Source organism: Lissotriton helveticus, chromosome 2_2 (genome assembly GCF_964261635.1).
Source record: "Lissotriton helveticus chromosome 2_2, aLisHel1.1, whole genome shotgun sequence".
Lineage (NCBI taxonomy): Eukaryota > Metazoa > Chordata > Amphibia > Caudata > Salamandridae > Lissotriton > Lissotriton helveticus.
The window spans coordinates 189480399-189503507 of record NC_136060.1 but is presented as its reverse complement, the minus strand read 5'-3'; the positions used below and the strand labels follow the sequence as shown (position 1 = coordinate 189503507).

The 23109-nt window shown below is 41.8% G+C and overlaps 1 protein-coding gene across 3 annotated transcripts in view; it reads left to right on the top strand.

Annotated features, from left to right (window-relative positions):
• Positions 1-23109, top strand: part of KLHL5 (kelch like family member 5) — a 506424-nt gene that overhangs the window by 205823 nt on the left and 277492 nt on the right. For all 3 annotated transcript variants that reach the window (XM_078678331.1, XM_078678330.1, XM_078678333.1), the window contains one exon: positions 590-772. In XM_078678331.1, the coding sequence (XP_078534457.1) occupies positions 630-772 (143 nt within the window). In that variant the 5' untranslated portion in view covers positions 590-629. The remainder of the gene's footprint in view (positions 1-589; positions 773-23109) is intronic.

The window sequence follows — 23109 nt, the reverse complement described above, 5'->3', positions numbered from 1 at the left end:
GTCTCTTCATTGCCATTATAAACACGTTTTCTGTGTGGTTGGGACCTCATCCTTGGCACACATTGAATTTAGTCTCTGATGTGGTCTTACTGTACTGGCAGTGTAGCTGTGGGCCTTTGGTAGAGTTAATACCTTGAGATTTTTCAGTCACCATGTTCTTTTATGCCGTTACTATGCACTTCATTAAAATAGGCCATATATCTTAGCGTGTGCGAAATAACGGTTTTGTGGTTTTTATTTTTCAATCTTGAAACGATTTGTGAAATTATCGAGTATTTTGTATCATAAACAGGTAGATCACACGATCCAAAATACTTTTTGCGAGAGAAGCTCCCTGAAAAACACTTGTGGCAGGTAAAACATTCCTTAATTTCATCGACGTAGGAAGTCGACAACTTTGCATTTCACAAAATGTTCAGTTTAACTCGACTTCACCAGCGGTATTTTAATTCTATTTCTCCTCAGTATCACACATTCTACGATGTTCAGGGTGTTTGTTAGTTTAGAATTTTGCTGTCAGTGAAACATTCATTATAATATTGCAAAGAGTGTGGGTTTCATCTAAATATGTATGTTCACATTCTTTCAGGACCTCCAATAGCACTCAGACGCTGTCATCGTGCCATACCATGGAGCCTTGTGCACCAGATGAATTTTTCCAAGCTCTTAATCATGCAGAACAGACTTTTAAAAAGATGGAGAATTACCTGAGGCACAAACAGTTATGTGACGTGGTATTAGTTGCTGGGGACCGCAGAATTCCAGCTCACAGGTACTAATTTAAAAAATAATTCCTCCAATGAAATGCTACTTTGATGCGGTTTAAAATGTCATTACTGCTGCAGAAAAAGCATGCGTAGAGACAAAACATTGCTACATCAAAAGCTTTAATCTGTCCGAAATCAGCAAATTAAACATCATCTACACTCCTTTTGTCCTCTGAATTCTGATGAGATTGTTACCTACTAACGTGTGATGCTGTGTGCAATGTAAGTGGTGCGCGTGGTAAATCTTGTTCTGTGTAAGTCCGCTGTCCCACATGCATATTCTAGAATATTAACTATGTCTGGTGCCTTGATCTATGCGAGAGTGAACATGATGTGAATGTGTGTGGACATGCCTGATAATGTTGGAGAGATTGCGGGGAACCTTTGCAGAGGTCGGGTACAGGCTATGGTTCTTGGTTTGGGTTGCATTAAACCAGATAATGTGCCTTCTGCATTGTGTTTTCCTTGCAACGCCATTTCATTTTGGCGAAGGGTTTGCAGCCTTGCGTCCAAGTGGCAGCAGTCAGGTTGTAGCATAATATGTGGAAAGCTCATCAGAATTGTTTCCAGGTGTTTCAGAGATTGCTTGGAGATCTATCATTGATGTTGGAGCATTGAAGATTGTCTTGATAGCATTTGTGAAGATTCTTCCACGACTTGGTAAAGGAGCTAGATGGAACAATATTAGAGGGTATTGCTTGATGGACTCTGGACGGACCGTCCTCAACAAGCTTATAGCATAATTTTTGTTGGTTGTCTGGGTAACTTGGCAGCATTCATATTGTAATTTTAAATGCCATTTGGTGAACACTGTGATGTATCATGGCACTTGGCTAGGAGCTGTTTGCCTGCTTGAGGTACCCTGTTGATGTTCCAGCACTTCCATCGCTGTGAAAGGAGCCTTCTTTCACAGCGATGGAAGGGAGAGGTTTGCTGCGAGAGTTTGCCTGTCTGAGTACTGGCATTTACATTCATGATCTCCTGTTTACCTCAACAGTCATAGCATGGTGGCTTAGGAATTTTACATTATTTGGAATTGTTCTGAATGATTGATGTCATCAGGAGGAGATAGAACTTTTCTGACCTCAGTGAATCCTGCTCATATTTTTTTTTCTTAATTAATATTGTTTAACTGGTGGATTCATTTTTTCTTATACTTGAGCTTGCTAGTTATACAGTGTTATTAAACCTGCCGCCTGACCTGGCAGACCACCTGGTTCCTGGAAAGAATGCTTCATGTGTATTTGTAGGCAATTGATAGATACTGGTTTAGACTAGACATGAAGAAATGCATGCTCGATCATTATCTTGGAAGGAGTGGCAAACATTTTTGAACGTCTTCCTGTAGCTGTTCTCTAAATGATCAAGAGAAAGATTAATATGAGGAACTGGTGAGGAGACTAGAGAAATGTATTAGTATAAAGTATTGTTGTTAGGTGACACATTTTGTTTTCTTATGTGGAAGCAATGACTGAACATTTAGCTGATTTGCAATTACTAGCACAGCATGCAAGTTTGAATGTTTCACTGAACGATTGATGAGTGTTTAGGTTTTTCAACAAGCAAATACAAGAATGTTTTTACAAGAAACAGCAGGGACATGTCTAGAGTATGCCATGACATTGAACAAACTTGGCATTGACACAGTTTGTGCTGTTCAAAGGCTCAAGGGAAGTCACAAGTGTTTTGAAAGAAGAGCATTCATTAACACATTTTTTTCCAACCGTCAACTAGCAGTGGATGTTAAATATGTGGTTGACTCAGGCAGGTCGCAAATTTCATGTTTTGTCCCTCCCAAGAGGAATTGTGGAGAGTAGGGACACTTCCCCAGAGTATATCGCAACCTCAAAAAAAAAGAATTAAAGTAGTGACTCTTGAGAATGAGTAGCAAGAAGAATTGGTGGTGGTGTGAAGAATTAGCACAGCAGGTGCCACAAAGGAAGCTAATATTTATAGAGTTCCGTAAACCAATATTCCGATAGATGGAGAACCAATTGAATTGCCAGTGGATTAGGTTGCTAGCATTACTTTAACTTTTGATATCACGTTTAATTCTTGATGGAGTTGTAGATGGCGAAAAAAAACAGACCTACTCCTGTCATGAATATTGTGTCCTTTCTATCCTGGGCATTACCCTGCTTAAGTTACATGTGCTAAACAGTTAAAATACTGAAAACGAAGGTTATGTTATGTTAATTTGTAGAGCATGGCTAATCAAAAGTGAGGGTATCCAGTCACTGAGTAGGGCAGACCTGAGGGGGGAGGAGGAGATGATGCCTGTTTTGTCTGGAAGAGCCATTTCTTGATGTTCATTCCTAAGTCCATGATGGAGGGAGGGGGAGGTTCTGAGGTGTTTTGGTAGGTTGTTCTAGGTCTTGGCTGCGAGGTATGAGAAGGTTCGTCCTCCGCATCTGGTCTTGATGTGAGGGAGATGTGCTGCTGGGACGTAGATCGAAGGAGTCTGTTGGGTTGGTAGAAATTGAGTCGTGGTTGAGATAAGCTGGACCGGTGTTCTGGAGAGCTTTGTAGGTGTTGGTAGCATGAACTTGTATCTTTCCTGGACTGGGACCCAGTGGAGATTATTGAGTTGTTGAGAGATGTGGTTATTTCATGGGATGTTCAGGATGAGTCTTGCGGCCGCATTCTGGGTGGTTTGAAGTCGGTGTAGGACATGGACTGGGATTCCAATGTAGAGGGCGTTTCCATAATAAAGTCTACTTGTGATAAGATAAAAAAGACACACAAAGAGGGTTGAGGCAATGAATCCCGCACCTACAACTGTACGTGGCTAAATAGTTTTGTGATGGTGCTTGACAACCAGAAAGTGCACCCCTCTACACTTCCTATTGGGAAAAATCCCCAAAACACATGAAAGATAATGGAGTCAGCACCCATCAGATTATAATATTTTTGTTAATTCAAATGAAATCAAAATTGTCCATAGCGACTCGAAAGAAGGTGTCTGGTCCAGATTGTTCTTTGTGATAAAAATTATTATCTTTATTGAAAAATAGATGAAATCATTAGAATCCAATATTCATAGAATCCATTTCACCATTTAGCCAACGCGTTTCGTCGCCGAAGAGACTTCTTCAGGGCTCTAGATAATGACGATGTGTTGTATCTGAAAATCCAATGGTAAACGTATTTATAAAAGCATATGCAATCGTTTGTGGCTTAAAAGTATTCATCTCTAGACAATAATGGCACGTCGTGTCTAAAAATCCAGTGGTCAGCGGACCTATAAAAGCATGTATTATTGTCAGCGAATTGAAAGTATTAATCTTGAAATGATGATGGTTACAGAAAGTGCACTTTCCTTGCTACACGAGTTCAGATGACTATCTTTGGCCACCCTGCTTTTTACTGATGATGTTACTGTAACCATCATCGTTTCAAGATTAATACTTTCAATTAGCTGACGATAATACATGCTTTTATAAGTCCGCTGACCACTGGATTTTTGGACACGACGTGCCATTCTTGTCTAGAGATTAATACTTCTAAGCCGCAAACGATCTCATATGCTTTTATAAATCCGCTTACCATTGGATTTTCAGATACAACACATCGTCATTACCTAGAGCCCTGAAGAAGTCTCTTCGGAGATGAAAGGCGTTGGCTAAATTTTTCAATGGATTCTATGAATATTGGAGTCTAATAATTTAATCTATTTTTCAATAAAGATAATAATTTTTATCACAAAATAGAATCTGGACCAGACACCTTCTTTCGAGTCGCTATTGACAATTTTGATTTCATTTGAATTAAGAAAAATATTATAATCTGATGAATGCTGACTCCATTATCTTTCCTTTACTTGTGATAAGAACCTGGGTAACTGTTCGTCTGATGTTCAGTGGAATCAACTTGATAATCTTGTGTAACAGTTGCAGAATGTGGAAGCATGATGAGGAGACGGCATTGATCTGTCTGCTCATGAAGAGGTTGGCGTCCAGGATGAATCAGAGGTTCTTGTTATGGTCCGCAGGGGTGGGTGGGAGGCCAAGTTCGCAGGGCCACCAATAGGTGCCCTGGGGGAGTGGTTTCGCAGAAGATAAGGACTTGGTTTTGTCTGTGTTGAGCTGGAAGTAGTTGTTTTTCATCAAGGCAGTGAGATTGCTGCCTGGATGGAGAGGATGGTTTTTCCAAGGTTATATATGAAGTCGTAGCATGGGTCTAAGGAGGCTCCAGAGTGGATGGTGTTCATCAGGGTGATGGTTTCTTGATTCGAGGCGGCTTCCAGTTACTTAGCTGCTGTTTGGCAATGAAGGAAGTGTCCCGCTAGTTGGGAGAGTTTGTATTGATATGCTGTGGGTCGAATGTGTTTTAGAACTTAGCAATCTTCTGTTTGAAGACGTTTGAGAGGTTGGTGCCGAGTGCCTGAGATGGGATGATGTTGTTTTTGGCAGCTGCAGGATTTGAGAAATCCTTGACAATGGTGAAGAGTTCTTTGCCGTTGTTGGAGCTGGCTTCAAGTCTGAGAGTTGGGGCCTTTTTCTTTGTGTCTCAGTTGTTGGTGGTAGAGGTTGAGAGCGGATTTTTATGTGGATCTTGCGGTGATGTTTTCATCAAGTCTACATTCTCACTGAAGTTTGTTGCAGTGGCTCGTGGACTCACTGAGGTCGTCCTGTACCAGCAGGGTAATTCGTTGTTTTTGTGGGTCTTGTTTCTGGTAGCAGCGGTGCAGGTGGTGCAGTCGGCGAGCTATTTATTGTATAGCTTGGTGTGGACGTCCTGGTGTGTTTGGGTGGGTGTTCTTGTAGGATCTTGGTCCAGTTTCTTCAGATATTTTGCCCTAGTTTCTTGATGGTGCTTTGGGTTTTTCTCGTGGTGTGGCTTGGTGTGCTGGTATCTTGAAATATATGATGTTGTGGTTGGACCATGTGTATGGTGGTGATGATACTGTTGTTGGAGGATAAAATAGGGTTGAGGGTGTGACCTGCTATGTAGGTTGGTCGTTGGACGAGCTGGGTGGGTCCGAGGTTGCTGAGGCTGGCGAGTAGGGTCTTGGATTTAGGGTCTGTTGTGTCTTCCAGGTGGAAATTGAGGTCCTGAGGAGGATGTGGTTGGTTGATCTGATGGAGAGGATAAGAAGGAAGTCTGCAATGTGGTTGCGGAATTCTGCTTTGGGTTCTCGGGACGGTAGTTGAGGGTTCCTTTACGGGTGGTGTTGAAGTCCGTTCATATTTTGAAGTGGAGGTGTTCCATAGTCAACCGTGTTTTTATAGATGATCGAGAGGCCTCCACCTGGTTTGTGGGTTCGGTCCTGATGTATGATTTTGTAGGCAAGCAGGATGGCTGCGGCGATGTTGGAGGCTGGATTGAGCCATGTTTAAGTGAGGAAGAGAGGCATAGGTGTGTTGCTGCTGAGGAGATCTCCGATTCCAGTAGAGTGTTTCTCAAGGAATTGGACATTGAGGACCATGGTGGACAGTTGGTAAAGGGTGGTGGTGGTGGCGGCGTGGATCGGTTGTTTGGAGTTGGTGGTGTCGATGTCTGAGGTGACAGAGGTGAAATCGCAATGAGTGCAGGAGAAAGGTCCTACCGTGGTGCTGTTGAGATCGTTGAGGGTGATGGAGGAGTAGTGGCGATGTTTGTTGGCTCTCGTGGCAGCTGTGGTTGTGGTGTTGTGTTGGATGGTCCTGGAGACCAGGGTTCCTGGCACTTGGCGCGTTCCAGGTGTGGACAGGTGCAGAAGGACTAGCATTTGACCGACCAGTGGCGCTCACGTTGGCCAGGCGTGCTGAGGTCTTCATTAAATAGGTCCGGTGGTGGGCGTGGCTTTTCTTGGTGGGAAATATGATGAGCGGGTAAAACCTTGATGGGAAAACCCAGGCAGCGGGTTCATGTGACACACATTTGGTTTATATTCTCGTGTTCGTAGTGTGATAATAAAGCCTACGTGAATATATTTGACATTTTTGTCTAAATACCGGATGTTTCATTTTTAGGTCTCGCCCTGCGATTGCAGGCCAAAGGCCTGCTGTCGCAGAGCGAGACTATTGTTATCATTCCGGCTTTCAAGGACTGAAAGGGAGAGGACAAGAGACTGGCACGCGCACACACGCAGCAGCAGCCTGCCGGGATCAGGTCGCGCGCGTCAACACGCGCTCCGATTCCGGCAGGCTCTTCACAACACATGCACAACACACATACAGCCCCCCCCACGCATACACACACACAATACATACAGAACCCCCCGCATACACGCACGCACACACATACACAGAGAACCCCCGTGCTTACACACACATCCCCTACCTCGTCTCGGCGTCTTCGCGCTCCCTTGCCCCCGCTCCTCTGGTGCGCGCGCACCACTAGTTTCGATTCCTGCGTCGGCTCCTCTACAGCCAATCAGGAGGCAGAACTCCTTTTAGACATGCTCCCTCTCTGGTCCGCTATCATTTTTTTCTTTTGCATAGTCTTGGCCTCGTTCCGAACCCGTAGTTGATAAGTCCCTATAGCTTTAGACGTGACTCATTTAGCTTACGATAGCTATGTGCGTCATTTCCTACTTGGTGTCGGAACCAATCCGACAGCTTGGTAGATGAAAGATTGAAAAGGCCTCGGATTGGATGGCGAGTCTTTCGCTTAAAAAAAAAATCTATTTAAATGATTGGCTCGACATGGTCAAACCTCTTTTCAAGTTCGTGTGGGTACAACCTGTACCGTGTAGATCGTGATTGAAGAAGTAATACTATGTTTTCACTAATGTAAGTCCTGGAGTGCTGGTTCTCTTTAGTGTTCTTGTTATCAGTACTGGTATGCTAAAGACCGGCGTCCCAGTGATGCCCGAGGGACGTCAGGCACTGCGCTGCGTGTGTTCGCAAGGATTCAGCAAACCATCTTACGAGGAGTCTCCCTGTGCCCATAACGTGAATGTATTGAATAGTGAGGTGCGTCGTGGGATCCTCCGACACATCTCCCGACAACGTCCGCAATATCATGATTAGGGGACGGTATGGAGCAGGAAGTGTCCTCGTGCCAAGCCGTCCTCTGTCACCAGTGCATCCAAGGGCGTTAGCTGTCCGTCGTGGTAAACGTCACCAAGTGTCTGCAGATCCGCCTCCCCAGGTAGAAAGATCCGTTCTGGTGATGCCACCTCGCCCTCTTGGTGTGCCCAGTATGGGCGAAGCGGGTGAGTATGGGTTAGTGTTATTGGTAAGATGTAAGGCGCACTTGAAGCATCTGAAGGCCAGCACCAGCATCCGCTGTTCAGGTGCCACCCTCTCTCCCGGGATGGAATAGCCACAAGATGGATGAGTGTGTGTCCAGGCTTGCAGATGTATCGTGATAAATAAATAAATCCTGGTATGTGTAAACAAATCCCTGCAAGGGTCTCAAGGCGCTGAGGGCCGTCGGGGAGATTAAGTCCGCTATTGCCTAGAGTCACGTGATGCTGAGCTGCCACCGGCGCTGGGATCAAACCGCAAACCCCTCGCTCTGGAGTCAGCCGCTCTGGCCGCTGACTCATGATGAGTACTGATGATGCAAAAATATTCTGCACCAAGTAGTGGCTTGTTATATAAATTATTAATAATAGTAACGTTTAGAGCCAATGAGCCTGCAAAAACGAATTATCACTGACCGCCTTGTGTCTGTATGTTTAAATGTTGTTGTTTCTGCTTTTTGTCTGCAATACTTAGTTTTTACAATTCATTCTACTTTTGTTTGCAAGTCAGTTTTTAATATTGTAACGGTGACCATATGAAATAGAGTTTGAATATATCTCTTATTGGAGGACCCCAAACTTAAACTTGAGCTTTCTAGATGTTTGCCTACATGTCTACCTATCCTGTATTTATCGGTCTGCTGGCCCCATCTCTGTCTAACTCTGTTTTTCCTGCCAAAAGTCCATCCCACACGAGGTATTGATTGTCCAAACATTGGCAGGGTCTCATCTGCAAATGTCTATCTTCTGTAAACAGTCTGCCCATGTTCTGTTGTGAAAGTGGCATTTTGTTGTTGTCACTGTTGACATGTTCTGTATTGCCTCTCACAGGACGCAGCTAGAGAGGGGCAACATTTCAGTCCAAAATGCAGGCTTTTTGCGTATTGTTTTCCACCCGCTGACCAAAATTGGACTTGATCTCATTATCTATGGTTGGGGGAAATAAATAAAAAAGACAATTGCTTTTTGAAGCACTGTGAGGTGCGGATCAATGAATTTGTCCTAATGCTAGTTGCATTAAGGTGAATGCATTTCTTGGGAACCACACAATGCATGTTAAAGCAACTTCTCCTGCAGGGAAGTCTCTGTGCAGTGTTTGCCTGCAGGGTCTCCCTGGCAGGCAGGCACAACACTACATCTCCGCAGCTGAGAAAGTGTCTTTGAAGAGCATTGTCAGTGACAGGTCATTATAATAAATGTAATGTAGTTACTAACTTAATATAATTACCACTAGGTTAATTGCTTTGGTCATTGCTTGATAAAGGAGTGTTTCACAAGAATTCCTCCTTCCTTGCATTCCTCAATGAACGGAATGAGGAACATTTGTTTTGCACAGGGATTTCACCTCCATTACTCCCTTTTTCCAATTCAGGGCAGGCGGATCCAGAAATAAAGAAACTACCTGTAGTTCTGCATCCTTTTACTGTGGATTGGGAACAGGGAATTGTGTCAATTCTAGATGCCAGCTTCAACGTAATTGTTCACAAGGAACTCATTTTATTCAGATTTTTGAGTTTTGCAAGTTTATTAGTTCTCGCAGCGATTTAATAGTAGTTAGCAATTGATACAGTCAATATGTTCAAAAAACGTTTTCATTAGTTGAAGTTCCGTTTAATCTAGGACTAGAGAAAAACATATGATTGGAGAGAACAGCCCAACAGAGATTATATTCAACACTTTCTTCAGCCGAAGCGAGTGCTCCTTATTTGCAATTACAAATTTTGTTAATAACAAGCATTTGCAATGCAAAAGGTCTCGCATTTACACAAGTTTGAGCTATTAACATTGAAAATAATAATGCTTTATTTTTGTTTTAGTTTTTAAAACAAATAAAAAGCATTGTCATTTACAATGCCAATAGCTTAAACTCGTGTAAATGCGAGACCTATTGCATTACAAATGCTTGTTTCTTTATCTTATTAATTTCTAAGAGTTTCTATAAGGTTGATAACTTTGTGTCTCTTTTGTTGCTATTCAAAGAACACAGTCTTGTAGAATGAAAATAAGTGGGCATCAGACCACTTTCTGTCAGTTGTTTTCCACAAGACCCCTTAACCACAATGATTGTTATACAAGATAATCACAGAAAGTGAAGGGAAGAGGCGAGTTTCTACACCAGGTGACTCAGGGACAGGCTGTACAGAGTCCTAGCTCCAGTTGATATTGAAGTCTACCGGAACCGGCTGTACAGAATACTAGCTCCAGTTCCTGTTGAAGGGTACCGGAGCCAAAGGCACTTAGCCATCATGCACAGAATTATCAGTGAAGCCAGCTTTGTGAGATGAGAATATCAGGCTTTGCTATTTCCTTGAACACAGAACTTCATTGTTCAAACGGGTATGAGGACATCTACCTCATCAAAAAAGGTTTGGAGTTCCACTAAATGTCCCTGTAACATCTAATATGATTGATCATTACCTAGAACACACCTTGCTCAGCTAATGAGGAGTAGGTTGGGTAATAGTTATAATGCAACTGGTTTTCTGTTTCGGATTGGCACATTGACTAAGTCCTTAATTGCAGAGTGTGTAGAAAATCGACCTTTGCATTTCTAGAGAAATCTAGAAAACGTATCTCTCCTCTAGCTTATAGGGGATTGATAACTGATTTGATTGCCTATTTTAAAACTACCATTGATTTTAATGGCTTAATGGACTCTCAGGTTTTCGGAATAGTGTGTATCTCTATTAAATGACAAGGTATGTTGGGGTGGATTTACCATGGGTTCTTGGATTTACAGGTTTCAACAAGTTCTGCAATGTGCAACAATGAATGTGTAAAAAAATCTATGATGTGCTTGAGAGGCATCAAGGAGTTTTTAGCAGGTGCTGGGAGATATCAAAGGGCGGATGCCGCCTGTCAACCAGAAATTGAGTGGGATTCTTCCAAGAATGCCTAAGGAGTAAGCTGATCTATATTTATTTTTGGAAAGAGTTATTGAGCATGTAATAGTCTTCCATAGTGGTGGCCTTAAAATAAAAAATAAAGTTGTGAGTGTTCATTGATTTGTATAGTTGAATCAGGCTATTTGCGTTGATGAACACCCATTACACAAAAATGATGTGTGTGCCCATGTTGTTAAGCCTGGAGAGTGAGGATATATATAGAGTTTACTCAGACAAGGAGCATAAGTCAGGTATGACGAGAAACATTGAGTCAAAAGCCACTGTATCGAAGTGGTGAGAATCAAGATTCCTCGTGCTGTGAGTAAAGGAGATTGGATGCTTGGGCATGAATAAGTTGTGAAGCAGGCGCCTACGTCTGCTGACTGTTTGGAATCAGGGAAATGGGTGCATGTTGAAAGGTTGACCACATGTATTGCTGGAACTGCTTAGCGGGACCAGGTGAAACTGAGTTTAAAAATGAAAATGGTGACTTATTTCACAATAAGTTTGACAAAAAACAATACATAAAGGTCTAGGTGTGAGAAGAGACAGCCTGCACCGAGAAATGATTATATATGAAGATGCAATGTTGCCTTTTCTTGTATTTGAACCTTTATTTTGCAGCTGCTGTCTATGGAGGAGTTTTATTTTCACCTTACTCCTACGATTGGATTGTATGCCTTCATTTTGTGTGTTACAGTGTGTCTACTTTACTTGTATAAAAAAGGTTTGTTATGTTATGTCCTATAGCATCGGCGAGTATTGTGAGTTTTGCTCTTTGTAAGTACGGTGTCCAATTGCAGTGTTATAGAATGTTAACTATATCAGTTGTCATGTTCTGTATTCTGCCTTCTTGCATCGGCCACTTTCTTTCCTCGCAATTCCATTTCACTATGTTTCTCCTTTGGTGTCAGTTCTCAACCTCTTCCCTTTCTCCAGCATAGGACGCTCCCTGTGCAGTGGTCTCAGTTGTGAAAGGTCCGATGCAGTAATACAATATTTGTCCATGTTTTCTCAGATCCTTATTGTGACATTTTGTGACAGTGAAAGCGTGCGTTACAGTGAACACGAGTTAGAGTAGCTTATCAGTAACATTAAAAGTGTCAGCTTCTATTGAATGTTATATTGCCCGAAGTGAGAGACTCCAGCATTTAATCAGCCCCATTCTCTCGTCGTTTCACTGAATTAGCGCTTTAACTTATCCAGTGCTTTAGATGGGAACAAACTGTTAGTATTCTTAAACGGAGAAAAATTGCACTTCTCAGTAGAAAACTGGATTGTTGGATATTGGGCACTCAGACTACACTAATTACGTTTGAAGCACCAATTGAACCCTTTGATCGTCAGGAGACTGCTTGCTAGCTGCTCTACTTTGCAAAACATGGGGTCTATCTTATCATCTTCACCTCCTCTGTGCTGCAGTTGCTCTGGATAGTGTTCTGTGATCACAAGACAAACCTACAGTACACACTTTCTGTTAGTTTAGCTACACAATTGTTACATTTTCATATTCGTTAACGTTGCTTGTAATTCAATGTTTCTAGCAGTAAAAACCTTGTTGTATATGAAATAATGTTACAATATGCCAGAGTAGAAAACATGTCTGTAGAGGCTTTAGATCCCATGAAGATTCATCAATTACCTAAAGCCACGTGTCTCTGACCTATAATGATCATGTTTGGGTGACATTATCAGTATTTGAGCGATTTATTATTAATTATGTTATTGGATTGAATTGAACTCCATGTGGAACAATTAGGTATATGAAAATACCAGCAATCTCACTACACTGTTGATGTATTGTCGAATGAATGGGTGACTGTATGGATATTTGTCCACTGTCAGTTCAATTGATGTTACATTGTAAATTAATAATTGTATTTTGTACATTGTATATTAGGATGTAAAAAAAATATTTAGTCTATAATAAAATACATTGAAATGAGTGCGGCTCATCCTTGTTATTTTAGAGCGAGTTCGTGAGAAAAAAAATATATATATGTGTATATATATATATATATATATATATATATATATATATATATATATATATATATATATATATATATATATATATATATATATATATATATATATATACCAAAAAAACAGGAACCAATTCGAAGGAGACCACAGAAAGTATAATTTCAGCTTTATTCTGCAATGTGACACCTGCCAGCAACAGTCTTTTCAGAAAGGCAACCTTCGCAGTATATTTCAGCCGGACGCGTTTCGAGATGCAGAATCTCTTCCTCAGCGGCTTTGGTCATTGGCACGTATGCAAGCGCTGAGACGACACACCTTCTTATCTCGATCCCAAACCTGGTAGGTGGGGCCTTTCGCTAAGGCCTTCTGGGACTCGTAGTGTTCGTGTTGATATTCCCTCAGTGGGGGCGCTTGCTGTTCATGCCCCTAAGACCTGTAATGTTCGTAAGCCCTTCAGGTAGACTCTTGCTCCGCTTTGTGATGCCACATGAGCTCCGGGATAACGCTTCCCTGTAAAGCTCCAGTTCCTCAACTCTCTCCTCAATACCAGCACCTCGTGGTGTCGGCGCAGGACCTGATGAACATCAGGCGGGTCTCCCTCACGACCTGGAAAGCCGTTACTATACCAAAAAAAACAGGAACCAATTCGAAGGAGACCACAGAAAGTATAATTTCAGCTTTATTCTGCAATGTGACACCTGCCAGCAACAGTCTTTTCAGAAAGGCAACCTTCGCAGTATATTTCAGCCGGATGTCATTTGAGATGTCATCAGTGATGTCATCAGTGATGTCACTGACCATGTCATGAATGATGTAATATGTGACATCATCAGCAGTGGATTGCGGGTGCGCGATATATAGTTAGTGCAACTAACTATATATGGAATTTCAATGGTTTTGTGTGAGTAAAATAAGGTTTTCTAAATGCTAATTCCTAACTATATATGGTCTATAACCTATGGTTTTTTCAGTGAATTTTCAAGGTTTTGTAAATGCTAATTCCTAACTATATATGGTCTATAACCTATGGTTTTTTCAGTGAATTTCATTGGTTTTTTAACAGCTAATATCTGTAGCTGTAAAATGTATTCTTCTTTAAATCCCAAAATATATTTTATATGTTTATGAATAATTTTTTTTTAAAATATTTTTTTTTCTTCGTTCCCGCTTCGCGAATCGGGAAGCTTCCCGTTAGCTGACCTTGATGCCGCGAAATAGACCGCGAGCCGGTAAACGTTTCTTTACCGCAACTGCCGCGTTAGAAAACAACATCGTGACGCCTCCCGTCCGCATGACGTTTCACGTTGTCGCGTGATACGTCATATGACGTGCTACGTTAGCGAACTGGTACGCGAAGCGAGTCGCAAAGCGCAGGTTTCTGGAAGCAAACCGGGAGGCCCTGCAAAGTGCTTAACGTAAACACAGCAGGTCATGTGACTTGGTAATAACACTTTTCATTGGTTCATTTCACTTTTGGTTTCCTAATGATGTAAGACTAGGTCATATAATCTAAAATGAACACTTTTCATTGGTTGAGAACTCTTGTTTTTCCCAAATGATGAAAATCCCTCCTTCTTTCCTCACTCTGACTCATCATTGTGAGAGAAAGACCCTTTGTGATCACTGAGCAATGGCTTCTTTAGTAGCTTCAGCTGGTGCTTCCCCACCACCTCCACCACATCCAAGGAAGAGTGGACCACCTGCTCAAGTTATAATTCAACAAGAAGAGGAAGAAGAGGAACAGAACGACGAGCACGAAGAGAGGCAGTTTTTGCCTGAGGAGCCCAGGACGTCTCACCGGAAAGAAAACTTCATTTGGCAATTTTTTAAAATTCCCAAAGGTCAGAAAAAAGTAAATGCAAGATACGTAACTTGCCTTATATGTCAAGATAGACTGTCCAGAGGAACCGAGAAAAAATACAGTTTCGGAAACTACACAATGCATCGCCATATGACTAGGTGGCATCCTAACAACTACAGTGCTGCACAGTTTCGGAACGACCTAGATAATCTCCCTATTATGGCCAGAAGATCTGTTGTACCGGAAGTAACGGGACCAGAGGGCAGGGAGATGGTGCCAAATATACAAATGAGATTTGGTGAAGTAAAACACATCTGCGTATTTTGCGATGGATTCATTTGCTACGGAGAAAAAAGCATCACTCTGATCAACAGAGCTATTGACTATCATATGCAAGTTTGTACGAAACGCCCAAAATAATAAATACTTTTTTTTTGTTTTGTTGCTCCTGTTGAGCCCTTTACAATGAATCGTTTTCATTGCCCCCTCCAAGAAAAACCCAAAAAAATATAAAACTGTTCAGAAAAATTCAAAAAAAGTAAAAAAATGTTCCGAAAAATAATAAAAAAAATATAAAACAACAAAAACAATAAAAAAAAAAGTTCTTTTCAGAACTACCTCCCCGTTATTAAAAAATTGGTACAATATTTGGAACTGTGCCAACCTCTATTTCTCTTAGTTCGCTTCCCAGTTCGCTCGCCGGTACGCGAACCGGAAGCGAACCAAAAACAGTAAGTATAAGGGAAGGAAACAGACACTTATGTTAAAAGAAAGACAGCTATAGGGGAGTAAACTAGAGATACTATTACCCGTAATCCACTGCTGATGATGTCACATATTACATCATTCATGACATGCTCAGTGACATCATCAGAAGAGGATTGCGGGTTTTTTGGCAACGTGCCTTATCCACGGTTTAATAACGCTGCCTTTTGCTTTATATAAGTTTTCAAATTGTATGAAATATATACCAATAGGTCGTTATGAACCTTTAGGTAGTGCTTTTCTTCATGAGGTCTGGTCGCTTCCATACACATACAGATGTTTCAAAGATGATCAAGAAGTTTATCTGAATGGAGAGGAATGCACTGAGACGCCAGATCATTCACTAATGTGTAGGCACATACAGTTACACGGTTCATGCAACAAACACCGACCAAATATGGCTTGCGTGTTGCAAGGCACGCCAGTTCCTGCTATCATCCCCACGTTCAAGTTGTTGGAAAATGGTAGTTATTTGATGCTCAATAATGAAGATTGTTCTGGGTTAATTAAAAGTATTCCTTTTATCGTAACAGTAAGTGAACGGGTTATTTGCTGCAGAAATGTTCTATTTCCTCCCACACATGAACATAGGGAGTTTTCAATCTCGCCACAAATACCAACCTTGGGAGCAGATTTCAACGGCATGGCAAGAATAAGAGCTCTTTTGTCTCAGAGAGAGGTGGCCTTGAGTTCGGCCCGTGAAACTTTCGTGCTTCACATAGCGAACACCCGTACAGAGGTGCAGACCCTTTTCAATTCAGATTTGCCTTTCCATTTCAGCAAGATGGTTCGGACTATCTTTAACGCATCCTCCACAAAGGCCCTGGCGCACTTTTTTAAAGTTGTTACCAGTGGTCTCGTGACTTCATTTGAGAAAATCTTTGGAGTCATCCCTGCTTTCTTTCATTCTATTTTTTCCACTCTGCTTCGTGGATTGCCATTTTTACTTGCATTACCAGCGGACGCTCTTGTGCTTTTTTACATTTTTAAATATGGATGTCCCTCCTATGCAACCTCCCGCCCTGCAGCTGCTGACACTGTTCCGCAATCGCATGCTAGAATATTATGGCACAATGCCGTTGGCGATATTAAGCACGGCATATGGATTATCTTTTCGATTCTCCTACTTCACCTGTGTCCAGCCTGTATTTCACTGCCTGACCTGTGATTTCGATTGGGCCATTGATTTGTGTCTCTGCGGACCGGTTTCTCCTGACGTCGACTTTAATCAGCTGATGATCATTACTCACGAGTTGGTTTGTCCTGGCGAAAGGATTATGGCTGTGGCATTGATGCATGGACTAATTGGTCCCTGGAATTTACTGGCGGCAACACAGTCTTTCTTGGAACAGAGCTTTCTTGAAAACCCACCGAGCTGTCCTCTGATGGTGATAGAGGATCCGGTGCTGGGAGAGCACGTATGTTCTTTTCCGCTTTTAAATTGGATGGCTGAACTGTTTTCGGATGAAGACGGTGACTTCCTATTGGAGGCTGTTGCAGCTTATTTTGCATACACAGTTATGTCATAGACCTTTTTCATGTTTGATATGCTGAGTACTAGCATTTCATTGACAATTCATTGACTTATTTGTCAAGTTTTTATTATTTACCTTGCCTATTGGCTTAAGACTCGATAAAGTACTTGGCTGTTTTATTTTTCTTTAGCATTAAATTTTCCTAGTTTTTAATGCTTTACCTTGCGGACCGTCCACATATAAACTTGCAATCTGCTCTCATGAGATGGCACTTCTATTATCTTATTCAGTTCGTTTCCGGATCATGGGGAGGTGTCATCTAGGTCCTGGATATCTTTACACCGTGTTAAGTTAGCATGGGCTCATTACCGGTTTAAACGCCATTTTTCCTTTTTTGCAACTTCTGCACACGACACTTAGTTGTTGCTTTAGCTTTCAACCTAGTAGTTCATCGTGGTTTACATGAGAATAATATGTTATTGCTCTACTATCTGCTTTGCTTGTTAAACTATATCTGTACAGCGAGTGCTAAAGTTTCAAGAACAACACGATACAGAATTGTTATGAGGTCTGATCTCCACGACTTCATACTCATAACATAAGTGCAACTTCTGCCAATTCTGGGCATGAGGCGGGTTTTATATTGCTTTGCCGAACACACATACACAACACTTGATGCGGTTCACATGAAGAGAGAGCTGGTGTATGCTGATGTGATTCCTTCAAATCTAAGACACTAAAGTATGGGCACGCCCTAAACCAACACAAAGAGACCTTCTTAGCAAATAATATAATATGTGTATTAGGGAGGGTGAGATATAAGCAGCCGCGGGCCGTGGAGGGAGTTACGGTGAGGCAGGGAGGCGGGGAGGGGGAGAAGCAGGGTGGAGCCCTCTCCACCCTGCCCCTCCCCCTCCCCACCTCCCTGCCCCACCGTAACTCCCTCCACGGCCCGCGGCTGCTTATAAGTGTTGCTAACTCTTATTCATTTACAGCATGTTAACATACTGTCACCATTCGCTTTTTATGTACTAGTAACTATGCTGGTAATTTTGCTACTGATAATATGTGTACTTGTATTATCTAAGATACTACGCCTGAGAAGACGGCATTAGTAAATTAAACATTTCAAATACACATGTGTTCTTCTTAACTCCATGTTCTGGTTTCTAAGAAATATATAACGACCGACTGTTCATGAGTTCCACGTATCCTGAGGTACTATAAGTTCATATTCTGGATTGTCTAAACATTGAGAGTTTGTTATATCCAATGTGACACTGTACCTAGCTTGCTAAGGGGTTTTTGATTACTAAGGTGAGTTTTGGGACACCCTAATTCGCCGAGGTTCCAATCCTCTGTCCACAGTTCTGTGTGAGAACAGAAACCCTGCGACAGGGGCACCCCCGACCCTTGCTGGAGCTTCATCACACTTGCGATACAACTCCAGCAATGCTCCACCTTTACGGCACAGATACATCACGCATCTGTGCTGTTTTTGCCCCATGATGCGCCGTATTGTAAATGCAGCACACCATAGGTGACGGAACAGCGGCACAGAATGACTAACACATCCCTGGTGATGCGCCAGTCATCATAAATCTATCCCTATGCTTCTTATCTTGTTAGAGATGAACCGCCATATGTATCATCAAAGTTTTTAGCATTTCCTAAATAGCGAACTTTAAGGAATAAATAGCGATTCTTTACCATTCCTAGTTTGCGATGAGCTATTTGCTAATTACAAATTACCCATTCATTTCCTTCATTTCCATAGGGCGGTTGGACTCACTTTTAGCTCGAACGGCTGAATGGATTTCCACGAAACTTGGCAAAATTGTAGGGACTGGTAGCCCGATGTGCCTTTGCTATGTCTCAAGATATATGCTCCAGTGGTTTTTACGAAAATTAACTTTGAAAAATATATATTGGGCTACATTGGCCTATATATATGTTGGAGCCCAAATGTAGCCCAATGTAGCCCAATGAAGCCCAATGAAGCCCAATGTAGCCCAATGTAGCCCAAAGATGGCCGCCAGAGACGAAAAAAAACAAATGTAGCCCAAATATCAGCCAGATGTAGCCCAACTATAGCCCAGTGACAGAATGACCAATCAGCTTCGCAAACCTCCGTTACGCGAAGCGGAGTGCTGTTACAGATATATATCTTTTTTTGAACGTTAATTTCTCAAAATCCACTGGAGCACATATATTGAGACCTAGCAAAGGCACATCGGGCTACCAGTCCCTAATATTTTACCAAGTTTCGTGCAAATCTATTCAGCCGTTCGATTATTATTATTATTTTTTTTTTTTGCCCCGCGGTGCCCTTTTAAAACCTCCACATCAAACCTAGGGGGTCAGCGAGGATCTACTATTCCCCCTTATGGTCATTTGCCCCTTCGCTTTCGCCTCCTCTTGTCTCTCGATCCTACCGAGAGACAAGATGGCGGCCGCTACGGACTGTTTGGAATGTTGACAGACGCCGGAGAACCAATCAGCTTCGCTTCACAAAGCTCCGTTGCGCGAAAAGTACGCGTCCTGGAGCGCTGCCCGGTCCGCTGTTACAGATATATATCTTTTTTTAAACGTTAATTTCTCAAAATCCACTGTAGCACATATATTGAGACCTACAAAAGGCACATCGGGCTACCAGTCCCTTCAATTTTGCCAAGTTTCGTGCAAATCCATTCAGCCGTTCGGGCTAAAAGTGAGGCCAACCGCCCTATGGAAAACTCAATGTTAAAAACACGTTTTGGGACCCCCCTTTTTTCTCGGCCCCCGCTTGACGAACCCCCCTCAAATTTTCAGGGGCTGCTCAGAAACAAAATGTGCCATTTTCCTGAAAATTTCAGCCAATTCCGTCCACAAACGCCAAAGTTATTAGACATAGAATTTTCAAAAATCCCATAGAGAAAAAATCCTAACTATATATACCTACTGGCGACCGCCAGTAGGTTATATATATATATATATATATATATATATATATATATATCCGCTCCGACAGTCCCTCCCCGCAATGCACGGGAAATAGGAAGCAGCACTCCAAATAGGTTTTCACAATGTTTTAATCTCAACAAAGCGCTTTCGGCACTCGGCCTTCCTCAGTAATGAGACGGTGAGACCTTCCCGCCAGCATTCATTTAAACGTTACGTTGCGTGCATACACATAAACAAAGACATCAAGAGAGGACTGCAACATAAAACGGCGTCCGCCATCTTTGAATGGGTTATTTTTCTGTATATACAAAAAACTTTTTTAACGCAAATTGCGACTTCTGTTCATATACAAGAATCAACATTCTAATGCAAAGCTCAATTATGGCTAAGATCATTAATCAAGCCCTAGACGGGCATAATTCATTTCATTTGTCCTCGCTTTATCTCGCCCTGGATGGGCATAAACCAATAATGTGTCTGCAACGTGATACAACCCTAAATACAAACAATAATTCTTACTGAAAATCAGTATATCATCAAAATGGATAAAACCAACAAGAAGCAAAAATGCAGTGAATCCATATTAATCCCAATCATTGTAATGTCAATTGGCAGTACTCATACTAAGTGAACAGCTAAGTCCTCATGCATATTCAACCCGATAGGTATTTTACTCAACAGATCTATAATGTACCGTGACTCCAGTCGCCTCAGCTTGGAGAGTCTATCTCCGCCCCTGGTACTCACTGGGACAGAGTCCAAGCATAAAAAAGTTAATAATTCCCTGTTGCGTGCGTGTTCTTTCTCAAAATGTCTAGCAACAGGGTAACTGGTGTCTGCATTCTGGATGGCTCTTTGGTGTTCTAAGATTCTTAGTTTCACCGGATTGGTTGTACTGCCCACATACCTTCTGCCACAGGGACATGTGAGACAGTACACAACATAAGGAGTGGTACATGTGAGGAACTTTTGTATTCTCTTAGGTTCTTTTACACCAGGTATGTTATATTGGGTGGTGCGTTTGCTGCCCTTACACGCCTTGCAGCGTCCACAGGGAAAGAAACCTTTCAAGGGTTCTGTTTTAGGTTTGGACTTTAGTTCATCATGGTGACTATGGACCAGATAGTCTTTTAATGCTCTAGCTTTCCTGAACGTTACAAGAGGAAAGGAGGGCAGATCTTGTTTGATTATACTATCTGTCATCAAGATATTCCAATGTTTACGCAAGATGCGTTTGATCTCATTTGAATTCCTAGAATAGGTAGTTATAAGACCAAATTGTCCAGTGTCAGCATTTTTTCTAGGCATTTTATTCTCTAGCAACTTGCTCCTTTCTAGAGTCTCCACCTTGCTTAAGGCTTGTCTGAGTACCCCTGTATTGTACCCCCTTGCTCTAAACCTTTGTATGCAATTGCTTGCTGCTTCTCTGAACTCATTGTCTCTCGTATGGTTCCTCTTGATCCTCAATAGTTCACCATACGGTATACTATTCACCAGGCTCTTGGGATGTCCACTGGTGGCATGCAGCGTGGAATTGCCAGCGGTTATTTTTCGAAAGAGCTTGGTGTGCAGATTACCATCTTCAACAAAAATGGTTAAATCCAAAAAATTCACTTCTGTTTGGCTGATTTCTCCAGAGAATCTCAGGTTGTTATTATTGTTGTTTAGAACCTCTAGATATTCTGCAGCTACTTCAACTGACCCTTCGATGATGATGAACAGGTCATCTATGTAACGATACCAACATTTCACCATATCGTTCCATTTCTTGTTGGCTGCAGACCAGGCCACCCGTTCTTCCCAATGTCCCACGAACAGATTCGCGAAACTGGGGGCTGAACAATTGCCCATCGCCACACCTGTTAGCTGTTTATAGAGATTTTTCCCAAACAGAAATATATTTTTGTTGAGACAGAATCTGAGAAATTCTATCAACATTTTGTTATGTTCATAGTATTTCACTGGTCTGCTTTCCAAAAACCAGGAAATAGCTGTAAGTCCTTCATCATGTACAATGCATGTGTACAGACTGGCAATGTCGATGACCATCATGGTATACCCTTCAGTCCAATCAAATTGATCAATACAGTTCAAGAAATGTTTCGTATCTTTAAGATATGATTTCAGGTTCACTACATGCGGAGAAAGGAAAGAGTCAACATATGTTGACAAATGTTCTGTCAGGCTGCCCTGGGAAGATACAATCGGCCTCCCAGGAGGATTCATTGGATCTTTATGTATCTTAGGTAGATAATAAAACGTTGGAGTCACAGGGTTCAAGCATCTCAGAAACAAATGTTCATCACCATTGAGCATATTGTTGTTATACCACTTCAATAACATGTCGTGGTATTCTTTAATACTGTTGTTGTATGTTGATTCGTTCACCCTCATATATGTGTGTGGATCATTCAGTTGTCGCAATGCTTCTTGCTCATATTGCATTTTGGTCAACAAAACTATATTACCTCCTTTGTCGGAGGGTTTACATACCAAGGACGAATCATCACAAAGCTTTTTTAGTGCTATTTGTTGTTTATTGGTGAAGTTGACCCTGCCATGTCCCAATTGTTGTTTACTTCTCAAAGATCTTAAATCCTGAATTACAGCTTCAGAAAAAGTGTCTATCGCATCAGTACCTGTCACTGGGTAGACGTTGGTTTAAAGTTCGTAGCACCCCCTCTCTGCTGTACTTCCATATGTGTCACCATTTGTGTCTCTCTTAAGTCGATATTGTCCTCGTCTTCCACCTCTCTTCTTAGCTCTTCTAGGGATCTTATTCCCGCAAGATCTCTGCATAACAGTGTACTTTCATCACTGCTGCCAGCAGCCGTTGGTTTTGGTGGGGGGGGTTTTAACTTGAAATACTTGTACAGTTTCAGCTTACGGGTGAATTTGAACAAGTCTATGCGTGTCTGTGTGAACTCGAAATTTTTCTCAGGGCAAAATGTGAGTCCCAATCGCAGTGGAGCGTTGAGATATATATATATATATATATATATATCTATATCTATATCTTTGCCATGCTTTAGCAGCTGCCCAGGAAGAAGAGGCTGCAGCCTCGAAACGCGTAGGCATATGTAATAAAGTTCATTAAAATGCAGAGGCTGGTCTCCGTGTTTAAATACCAAAAGGTGACATCTGCTGGAGTGCGAGTTCGAAGCTTTTGGGCATTTGGAGAGGAAAAAAAAGAAGTGTGTGTATATATATATATATATATATATATATATTCACTGAAAAAAACATAGGTTATAGACCATATATAGTTAGGATTTAGCATTTAGAAAACCTTATTTTACTCACACAAAACCAT